The following is a 10,969-nucleotide window of genomic DNA, read 5'->3' as shown; positions in this document are numbered from 1 at the left end:
GGCGTGGACAGGTGCGGTGGACAGGTGGGGTGGGACAGGTGCGGTGGACAGGTGGGGTGGACAGGGGCGGTGGACAGGTGCGGTGGACAGGTGGGGTGGGACAGGTGCGGTGGACAGGTGGTGTGGACAGGTGGGGTGGGACAGGTGCGGTGGACAGGTGGCGTGGACAGGTGGCGTGGACAGGTGCGGTGGACAGGTGGGGTGGACAGGTGCGGTGGACAGGTGGGGTGGGGACAGGTACGGTGGACAGGTGGGGAGCCCGCTCACCGCGAGGCAGGAGGCCGGCTGTACCTGGCAGTTGGGGATAGGTGGGAGTGAACCTGGCACAAAGAGGCATCAGTTGTACCTGGGGGAGGCGGTCGTGGCACACTTTGGGGGTTCTGGGTCCTGCACCATCTTGCTCAGGATGCTGTGGATCTGGGAGAACCTGGGCCGCTCACTTGGGTCCTTCTGCCAGCAGTCTAGCATCAGACGGTGTAGGAGGGAGGGGCAGTTCCTGGGGGGTGGCAGCCGGAAGCCATCCTCCACTGCCTTGATCACCTGGGCCATGGAGGTTAGGGGCAGACAGGAAGCTTTCAGTCCCTCCAACACATGCACACATCCCATCCCAAGGAAGACTCAGGCAGTGACCAGGCAGGACCGGAAGCAAGTAGACAGTGAAGAGGGGCCTAGGGCTAAGAGGTCAAGGGTCAATGGACAGAGGTCAGGGAGTTGGGGCCCGAGGTCACTCACATCTTGGCCAGACATGTCCCAGTAGGGCCGCTCCCCAAAGGCCATCACCTCCCACATGACGACACCAAAGCTCCACACATCACTGGCAGAGCTGAAGTGTCCAAACTGAAGCGTCTCAGGGGCGGCCCACAGTGCCGGGCTCCGGCCACTCTGCGGGCAGGCAAGCAGGTCAGGGGCAAGAGGGGACTGGCCCGAGGACCTCCAGGGCTCCCCACCCCACGGAGCCCCAGCCCCAGCCCCACCTGCCATCCTCCCAGCTGCACCTCTGGGGAAGGCACATAACGATGCCCACACCGGCATTCACTTGGGGCCAAGTGGGGGGAGGGGCGGGGCTGTAGGGAGTGTGGCCCTGACACGGCAGGGAAGAGGGCAGCAGTGGGTGACGGGGACCCTGGTGCAGTCTGATGGGCAGGTTTGCCTGGGAGAAGGGAACCCTCACCATGGTGGTGTAGACAGCCTCTGCTCGGTCCCGGGGGCCCCGCCCAAAGCCAGAGATCTTGCAGATAAGGCCACCGCTGAGTAGCACACGGCGGGCCGCCAGGCCCCGGTGGACGTAGCCCATTTCCGAGAGATACTTCATGGCTGACGCCAGCCCGGGCAGCAGCCCCAACAGCTGCCCGGCCGCCAGCTGGCCCTCATGCCTCTGTGGGAGGAACATGCAGTTCCCTGGGGCTGTGGGACCCCAGCGAAGTCACCTGGCCCCCTCTGGGTTTGCCCTGGGACCCACCAGGTGGGCCTGGCCAGTGGGCCCCTTTCTATTTTTTATTTTTTTTACTTTTATTTTTTTTTAAAGATTTTATTTATTTATCTGAGAGAGAGAGAGAATGAGAGATAGACAGCAGGAGAGGGAAGAGGGTCAGAGGGAGAAGCAGACTCCCCGCCGAGCAGGGAGCCTGATGCGGGACTCGATCCCGGGACTCCAGGATCATGACCTGAGCCGAAGGCAGTCGCTTAACCAACTGAGCCACCCAGGCGCCCCCAGTGGGCCCCTTTTTAGGGAACGATGCCAAGTGCAAGTCCCACCAAAGAGAAAAGTGAAGGACGAAAACTAACATGGTCAGAGGTACTCCCCGGGACCCAGGCCACTCACCCGCAGGAAGCCATCCAGGGCCCCATGGCTCATGTACTCAGTGACAATCATCAAGGTGCTTCCTGTGCCAGGGATGGGGACACACACGCTAAGCTGCCTGCGCCCCTCTGCACGCACACATGCTCCCCCCACCCGGGCCCAGCCTGAGCCAAGACGGCCGGAAGCAAGTTTCCCCAGGCGGGCCGCACCCCTGCCCAGGACCCTCTATGCCAAAGAACAAAAGAGAGGACATCTGGAGGAGGACAAAGGCCACGGTCTAGGAGCTGCAATGGGTTTGCTAAGGAAGATCACCCAAGGTCCAAGCGGTCCACCCCCGACAGGGTCAATACCGGTCAGAAAGGTCATTCAAGGTCGGAAGGGTCTCCCTGAGTCGGTGAAAGAGAGCTGAGACCCTCTCTCCAACCTGGGCCGCTTAGGGGCTCCCCGTCCCATGGCTGGAGGAAGGGCCTGGGGGCATAGGAGCACCCCACCTCCCACCGTGTTTCCACCCATCCTTGCGGAGCACACGGCCCTACCTCGGGTGACGACACCCTCCAGCCTCACGACATGGCTGTGGTCGAACTGGCCCAGGGTGAGGGCCTCGGCCAGGAAGCTGAGCCTCTGGGAGTCGGAGCAGCCGTCCCTGAGCGTGTGCACGGCCACGGGGAGCTCCTGGCGGCCAGGGAGCTGCAGGCGGCCGAAGGACAGCTCCCCGAACCGCCCTGTGAGGACAGAGCACCTCAGTCCCCTGGAGGCCACCCCCTGGCCAAGCCAGCCCGGTGAGCAGCGGAGAAAGCAGCTTGGGATCACAGGCTGTTCCTGGCCTTGGGGCTCAGGGCTCCCGAGTTCGACTCATGGCAAGCTGAGACCCAGTGACGTGACATGGGCTTCGCAGTGCCCACCTCGCTCTGCATGAGGAGCTATCGTGCCCGTTTTACAGCCAAGGAACGAGTCCAGAGCAGAAGAGGCACACACAGCTGGTCAGCAGGAGAGCCAGGACTAGACCTCAGGCGCGTCTGGTCCCCAAGTCTGTGAATGCTCCTCCCCACCGCCCCCATGAAGGCCTGGGACTATACTTCCGCCGGCGGCAGTCTGCGCAGGCCAGCGGGGAAAGGGCTAGGGTGGGGAGGCCTCCTCGGTGACCATGGGGAACGGGAGAGGGTAGGAAGGCAGGATCACAGATTCCTCTGCCATCCCCTTCCCTGGACCCCGGTGGGGGGAGGTCCCGTTTGGTGTGGAGCTGGGGCCTCCTCGGCAGGCCAGGACTGGGGTGAAGGCAGGGCTTCCAGAAATGGGGGAGGGCCTGGAGGGCAGAGGTGGGGATGAGGGAAGGGGAGGGCTCTTGGGACGGACAAGGCTTCCTGGGTGCCCAGCTTGCCTGCTCCAAGGCTTTTCTCCAGTGTGACGGTTTTTGCATCCAGCTCCTTGGCAAACAGATGAACAGCCTGCAGCGGGTCCCCACAGCTCTGGGGGTCTAAGAACGTGCGGCGCGTCGGGACTTTGACTGGAATGCGGGGAGAGACAGACATGGGCTGGAGGAAGGGGTTCTGTGGCCGGGGGTGGGAGGGGTCATGAAGGGCAGCAAGGAAGAGGGCTAAGCAGGGGCAAGCGACGACTCACAGTGGAAATACAGCTCCTCCTCGTCATGGGCGTCCTGACCTCCTTTGCCATAGGGGCAGGACCTGGGGAGGTGCAGAGTCACTCTTTGAGCCAGGCAGCCCCAGACTTTGGCCTCTCACCAGACCCAGGGTGGCAGCTCCTTAGCCCTTCAAAACCATGAAGATCTGTGCCCTAGGGGAGGGACCTTCTTGTCCTGCTTTGAGAGCTCCTCCCCACAGCTGACACGGAACCCCAGCCCCAGACCTAACCCCTCATCCCCACCCACATTCCTAATTATTTTCCCTCTGAGACACAATGCACATTCTTGCAACTCCAGAGGCACCCAAATCCATACCCCTGACTTTGAACCCCTAAACTTTGAGCAAATCAGGTGGCCCATGCAGTCAGGGACAGCCGGGGGTCTGGCCAGGTAAACAAGCGCTGAGCATCCATTGCAAGCCCGCTCACAGGTCCAAGCAGAGGAGAAGGCACACACAGCAGATGGGCCTGACCAGTCCCAGGCCTCCAAGGAGGGCTTCCTGAGGCAGAGGTGGCCATGGACCAAAAACTGCGTCACCATCACCAGAGCCCGCAACCGGCATTTAGGGGACCCTGAGGGAGGCCTTGCTGGCGCTGGCCCAGAGGAGAGGCCTGGTGGTGTTGAGCAGGTGAGCACCATGACTCCATCTGCATTTTAGAAAGATCATGCTGGCTGCAGCTGCCGCCCCCCCCCCCCCCCCCCCCCCCCGCAGGAGCTGACGGTGGCTCAGTGGCTCGGGCTACAGGGGGAGCACGGACCCGGAGAAAAGAGGACTCGAGTGCTCAAGTGACATTTAGGTGACAGGGCCACAGGGCTCTGAGACTGCTAGAAAGCAGAACGGAGGAGGGGGAAGGCCAGAATAACTTGGGGGTTCTGCATTGCCCAACCACTGACGGTGGGGCCGTTTACGAGGACAGGGAGAGAAGCTCACGCTCAGGCTGCGCCGGTGGGAATGTGCAGAGCCCACGGGATGAGCAGGGAGGGGCGGGGAGCAGGGAGGTAGAAATGAGTGGGGCCGGGGGTGCAGGAGAGGTCTGCCCTGGAGATACGAGCACGGGAGCTGTGAGCATTGTCCAGGAAGAGGACAGATCCCGGGAAGTGGGACCGTGGACAAGTCTGAGGACCCCGACATTTAGAGACCGGGTAGGGGAGAAAGAGGCCCCGGAGGAGATCACAAAAGAACCACCAGAGGAGTCAAAGGGAAACAGAAGGGAAATCAGTGGTGGCCAAGTCACAGGAAGGCAGGAAAGAAAAAAGTGGCGCAGGGGAGAGAGGTGGTGTGGAGGCTCGGAGGAGGGGGCGCGGTTAGGGAGATGTTTCTATACGGATGGGAAAGGGGGCTGAAGTGGTCACGACGGTGGTTAGCAGCATGGGCTCTGGAACCTCACGCGGGGACTGGCTTCCCAGCGCCTTTGCCTGGTAGCGGCGGGACTGGGTGGGCTCGGACTTCTCTTTAATAAAACCGGGATAAAGACAGCCCCGCCCGACACAGCATGGTTGCACAGAGCTTACTAAGCACTCACTAAATGTCAGCTGTTACGTGGGGCAGAGAGGGACATTAGAAATAGTAGGGTTCCTGGGACGGTGAGAAGGGGCGGGGCTCGGAACCCAGCAGGAAGGACTAGGAGGAAGGCACCTCCTCTGGAGCAGAGGGAGGGAGAGTACGGGCGCGGAGACAGGCAGGTGTGCAGACTTGGGGACCATGAAGAGCCAGGCAGCCAATGCTGCACTGAAGGAGCAGGTGCAACAGATGTGGCCGAGGGGGCAAGCTGTAAGGACAGGGCACCTGCGGGGCCTAAGTGGAAGGGCCAGCCGGACAGAGTATTTGGGGTGATGGCTAGGTCCATGGCAGGATATGGGAGAGGGAGGCCGAGGTGGAATGGAACAGAAGGTCCTTGGGAATGAGGAAGTCAAAGAACCGAGAAGCCAAGGGGTGGGACAGGTTATCCAAGGGCAATGAAGTCACCCAGAGTGGTGACAGGACTTCCCACGAATGAGGAGAACATCCAGGAAAAGTGGGTAGAGAGAAAGGGGGCAAGACCAAGCGGATGGAGGAGTGGCAGAGAAACCGAGAAGCTTCCACTGGACAACACCCTCTGGTGAGAAGTGGGATGAGCCAGGATGGGGCGGGGAGGGAAAGCGGAGGGGGAGGAGACCCCCGCAGAGGGCAGGTTCTGCAGGGACTCAGAGAGAGCTCAGCCTGTGAGGCTGGCTGGACATGCCCATTGGCACCTGACCCGCAGATTCTCCCCGTTTCCGTGCCATGGGATTTTGAGCAGGTTTTGAGGCCGACCCCTGGCTTACTCGACCTGCCCTAGTGCCTCTGTCTCCGAGGTGCTCCTGGGCAGCTCCTGTCCTGCACAGCCCCTGCCTGGAAGGCTGCTCCTTATACCCCTTTCTCCCGGTTCCTCCGCCCGCCTCCCTGAGCCCTTAAGCTCCCAGCCAGGACAAGAAGCTCTCAGCTCCTGTCCATTCCTACTTTCCCAACAGGTCCAATATGGGCGTCTAAGCACCAGAAAGGAGCTTACTACTCCTGTCCTGCCTCCCTGACTGTCCTGGCCCAGGCAGAGGGGCTCCAAGACCCCCAGGTCAAGGCTCTCCCCTCCTCAGTCACTTTCAGCGCTCTAGTCAAGGCCAAGCAAACAGTGCCGTGTGAATGCTCCCTGTGCCTCCAGCCCACAGGCAGTTCCAGGATGCTGAGATGTGCTGGGATGCGGCTCCCCGAGCAGCCGTCCCTCGCCTCTGCTCCCCCCCCCACCACCCCGCCCCCGGCCCATCACATACAGACTTTCCACCCCTCAAGTCTGCTGACCTCAGCCCCAGCCTGGTACCTCTGCACGCAGCAGAGTGTGGCCCTGGGGAGAAGGTGGAAATACATGCTATGAGCTTTCTCCTGCATGTAAAAGGACTGGAATCTTCTCTGAACCAAACTCGAGCTCCACATCCTTCCCCCTCCTCCCGCCCCCTTTCTCTGCCCACTCCCCTGCAAGCTTCCTCCTGGTGAATGAGTTCCCCTCCCTGGCCTCCCCCCTCCCACACACAGTTTCTGCCTTTCTTCCCTTTGCCTGTGTTCAAGGGCCTCAAGATCCCTTGCGGGCAGGGGCTGGGGGCCTCTGAGCACCTCAGGAGAATCCTAATCACACTGGAGCAGCCGGAGCTTGATTCCATCCTCAGTGATGCCTTCTGACATTTAATGAGCTAAGGAGCTCAATCCCCTTCATCCCAGAGCGGGCTGAGCTGGAGGCAGTGCCGGCTGCCGCAGCAGCAGTAAGTGGGGGGAGGGGCCGGGACCGCGCTAGCCCTTCCCGGATCTACACCACAGGGTGCTTGCGTGGGCAAATCTGCATGTGAGCGAATGCAGGCACAGACAGAGGGGTCATGAGCACACGTGAGTGTGCCCAGGGCCACGGCCCACCAGGAGTCAGCCAGGCCGGGACCAGCCACCTACCTCCTCCACGTGGCCAGCACGCTCATCACAGAGCCCAGGACGAGGAGGGCTGAGACGGTCACCACGGTGATGACGGCCGCAGGGCTGTGGCCCCTGGACCCTGAGGCAGCTAGGGGTAAACCACGAGGTTGAGGCAGGCCGTGGGCCAGGCTCTGGGGGCCGCCCCAGTGCAGGCTCCTGCCCTGCCCCCACAGCAGAGGGCCCACGGGGGGCGCCTGGAGCTTCCTCCTCTCCCTGCAGTCCAGCTCTTCGAGAGAGGCCCTGGGGTCCAGACAGGCCGGCCTGGGCCTCCCTTTGGGCCTTCCAGATGGGCATGACTTAACGCAGCTCTGCAGGGGGAACGGCCTCTCACCTGAGCCCCCCAGACCCATCCGGACCGCGGCCGCCGCCAATTACACAGGGTAACACTGAATGCACACTTACGCCACTCAAGATACTGTGCCGCGTGCCTTAACTAAATGACCCCGTTTCACTGTCATAACCAGCCAGTAAGGTGGTGGTGTCTCCCCATCTTATAGCTGAGAAGACCGGCATCGAGAAAAGTTGTGCAGTTTGCCCAGGGTCCCACAACTACTAAATGGTGAACCCAAGATTTGAGCCTGATTCCAAAAGCCTCTACTGTGAACTATTTCCCCAAGAGAGGGGTCTAGAGGACCCCAGGCTCCCAACCCTGTCTATCCATCCAACATGTGTGACAGGCTGGCGCCAGCACTTGGAAGGCAGTGATGAATGAGCCAGAATCCCTGCCCTGGAAGAGGGTAGAGACCAGTGGGGGAGACAGAAATAAAATTCCTAACTGTAGAATGAAAACAGAAACAGAGAGCTCGGCAGAGACAGGCTCATTTCTTCCCAAAGCCAGTGAGGAAGGCTTCGCAGAAGAGGTGTGGCACCTGCACCAGGCCTGGGCGCTCGGAAAGGTTCTGGTGGTGCTCGGGTGCACAGGCAGGGTCTGGAAAACGGCAAGCCATCCCGTGGGGCTGGGAAAACAGGCCACATGGGGGCCAAGCGGGGCCAGATGTGAAGCTGGACAGTGAGAGGAAAAAGGGAACGGGGGTGCGGGGGAGGAGACAGCACCTGAAGGGCCTGGGATGCCAGACCAAGGAGCAGGGACTTCATCCTGAGGGTGACAAGGGAGCCAGGGAGCAATGGACAGAGTTCCTGCCTGAGGGGAAAGGGGTGAAGGTATCTGCTGGGTTGGGAGTGGGGATGGACAGGAGGTACCTGAGAGAGGGGGAAATGTTTGGGCAAACTATTGAGAATGGGGGAGATGCTGCGCAGCCCTGGAGACTCAGCTGAGATTAGATGAGGCTTGGGACACAGGACTCAGGCCAGCTCCAGGCTCCAGGCTCTGGGACAAGCAGGGCAGGCACAATGCAGCATCCAGGGAGTGAGGGCCAACACGGCTGGGGAGCATTTCCCTGGGGAGGATCCGCAGCGGCTGGGGCGATGTGGGACCAGGAGGGGCTCACAGCCTGGGAGATAAGGTTGGATCCCCAGGGCTGTTAGGAGGATGTCACAGTCAACTGACAAGGGACAGAGGAGGAAGGGAGAGTTAGAGGCCAGCAAGGCCAAGGTCAATGAGGGGATTTTAGAGCCCATGGTTCCAGGGGTGGGGACAGGACCTGGGGGCTGGCTGGGGCAGAGGTGGGTGGAGTTGCCAAGAACTGTTTGAAATGAGGTGTCCATGTGGACCTGGAAATGGAGACAGGGCGGTTGTGGCAGGTGGCTTCTGAGATGTGCCCCCTGGATTCCCCACCTCCTGGTATTCAGTCCCCTTGAGTGTGGGCTTGACATAGTGACTTGTTTCTAATGAAGAGAATGCAGCTGAAGGATGGGATGTCACAGACGAGAGACTGTGCACCCTGTCTTGGGCACCCTGTCTCTCTCTCTCTCTCTCTCAGTCTCTGAAAGAATCGAGTTGCTGTGTGATGAGGAGCTCTAGGCAGAAGCCCAAGAGGCAGAGAACTGCATGCCTCCAACAAAGAGCCAGCAAGAACCCGAGCCTTGAGATGACTGCAGCCGTGAGGGACCCTGAGCCTGTGGCACCTACTTAAGCTGCACCCAGATGCCTGGCCCACAAAGACCACGAGAGAACAAATGTTGGCTGTTTGCAACTACTTGCTTTGGGGTAATCTGTTACGCAGCAATGGGTAGCTGATACAGGGCTGAAGTAGGATCCTTCATCGTGCTCCTGAGTTAGGGTCACAGATCACTGGAAGAAGGGGTCCACAGACTGGGAGACCTGTTCCCCCAGAGCCTGGGCCACAGCCAAGGAGGCCGAGGGTCCGAGCAGGGTCTACTCACCAGGCAGCACCAAATGAATGGAAATCATCGGCCCATTTCAGCTAACAGCCCTCAGCTCCCGCCCCCGCCACACTCACTGCAGCCAAACCTGTGCGCCTTTGTTCGGATGGATTCGTCTACCCCACATGCCTTCCCTGCCCATCTCCACACATTCAAATGCTCCCTAGCCTTCAAGACAGAGCTCTAATCTCCTCCTGCCAGCACCTGGCCGAGGTCTGGCACAGACAGGCATTCGAACAAGAAGTGCTGTCTCTCTTCCCAGAACCCAAACTCCCTCAACATTTTATCTCCACCTCCCTTTGGGCTCCGAGCTCTTCCTATCTTGGATTAGACTCATGTAGCAGGTTGGAAAGAATTATTATCTTGACAGCTGGTGTCAGAATGCCTCTTAGGGGGAACTGCCTTTGTCTGGGAAAATACTTTCGTGAACTGCTCAGGGTAGATAGAGGTGAGACCCTGAGGGCAGGGTTAGCAGCAGGCAAAACCACCAAAGCCACAGCTAAGCTGCTCATCTCTCATCATGAAAGGGAATTTGGGGGTTAGGGTGGGGAGAAGAGGAGCCAGGGGAGGGAGGTGAAGGGCGGAAGCGGGTAGCATAATACCACGGGGGAGAAGCCAGAGCCATTTTAGAATCAGGGCATCTGACGTTTAGCTTTTGTTTTGTTTTGTCGTTTCATCTTGATAATAGCTTTATTGGGAGAAATGATTCACGTACCATACAATCCCCCCCACTGAACATGCACAACTCTCGCTCTGTTTTGTTTTATTGCTGTGGTGCGACCCCTTTGTGTCCCCAACCTTCAGTGAACTATGCTTCTCACTCTAAGGCCGAGTGGGGAAAGGGACAGCATCCCATGTTTGAGTCTATATCATGGTAGAGAGAAAGAAGCAGAATGGGAAAGAATTTAGCCTTCGGAGCAAGAAGTGACCATGAGACTACAACTCCTCCCAAGAAAAATAGCAAGAATCTTGGAGAGGGCACAGGATGTTTCTACAAGACACAGGAGGTCCTGGGAGGCTGGGAGATCCCAGCTGAGACATGGCTTATAGCTGTTCATGAGCCCCTCCCCTGTGAGCTCCCCCAGGATGTGGCCCTCCCATTTAATTCATGTCACTGAATAGGCCCTCCGTCAGTGGATTCCAAATTCATGAATTATTTAGGTTGTAATTAAACTGTTCTGTGGGCTCCCTTAATTGCATGGATAACCACCCCCTCCCCAGCTGGTCTCCCCACCTCAGCCCCTCCCTACAGACACACATCACTTACCCTCGCCTGGGGTCTGCACTTCAATGGAGGGATTGAAGTTCTGGGTCTCCCAGGAGGGTCCTGGGGAAGCTGCCCGGATCTGAAAGACGTAGCGGGTAGCCGGCTTCAGGTTGGTGACTGTGACCGCAGGTGCCCCTGTCTTCACCGTGGAGTAAGTCTGCTCACTCTGACCCTGAGGAAGGACCAAGAAGTAAGGCCCAGACCCAGGGCCAGACCCGCGCTCCTTGGAGAATGACGGGGGCAAGGAGCAGGGGGGCGGAGAAGCGCTGAGGGTGGGAGAATCTGACTCCGACAGTCTAGGGAGGGCTCCGCAGGCTTCCACGGGCTCTCCAACCCCTCCCTGCACCCAAGTTCCCAAGTACACTCAGTGGTACTTGTGGCTAAGAACAGTAAGAGAAACTTGAGAGAAGACGCTAGATCCCCCTTCTGGGGGACAGACGTCAGGGCCTCGTGGTCCAGAGAGAGGGTGAGCTGGGCCTGATGCCTCGGAGAAGTGAGAAACAGTCCTGA

The 10,969-nt window shown here is 59.6% G+C and overlaps 1 protein-coding gene across 3 annotated transcripts in view; it reads right to left on the bottom strand.

Moving 5' to 3' along the window:
- Positions 1 to 10,969, bottom strand: part of EPHA10 (EPH receptor A10) — a 40,889-nt gene that overhangs the window by 4,228 nt on the left and 25,692 nt on the right. The window contains exons 7-15 of one of the 3 annotated variants that reach the window (XM_025857081.2): positions 10,460 to 10,631; positions 6,889 to 6,997; positions 3,422 to 3,483; positions 3,180 to 3,305; positions 2,338 to 2,523; positions 1,823 to 1,884; positions 1,172 to 1,375; positions 733 to 882; positions 347 to 540 (exon numbers count right to left, since the gene is read on the bottom strand). In XM_025857081.2, coding sequence (XP_025712866.1) covers positions 347 to 540; positions 733 to 882; positions 1,172 to 1,375; positions 1,823 to 1,884; positions 2,338 to 2,523; positions 3,180 to 3,305; positions 3,422 to 3,483; positions 6,889 to 6,997; positions 10,460 to 10,631 — 1,265 coding nt within the window. Of the gene's footprint in view, positions 1 to 346; positions 541 to 732; positions 883 to 1,171; positions 1,376 to 1,822; positions 1,885 to 2,337; positions 2,524 to 2,708; positions 3,306 to 3,421; positions 3,484 to 6,888; positions 6,998 to 10,459; positions 10,632 to 10,969 lie in introns of those variants that run through there. The other 2 variants (XM_073902884.1, XM_073902885.1) reach the window with 2 other exon arrangements.

Source organism: Callorhinus ursinus, unplaced genomic scaffold (assembly GCF_003265705.2).
Source record: "Callorhinus ursinus isolate GAN/ISIS: 27379988/994484 unplaced genomic scaffold, GSC_fseal_2.0 scaffold18, whole genome shotgun sequence".
In the NCBI taxonomy this organism is placed as follows: Eukaryota; Metazoa; Chordata; class Mammalia; order Carnivora; family Otariidae; genus Callorhinus; species Callorhinus ursinus.
The sequence above is the reverse complement of the archived record's forward strand: the minus strand, read 5'-3'. Positions and strand labels throughout refer to the sequence as shown.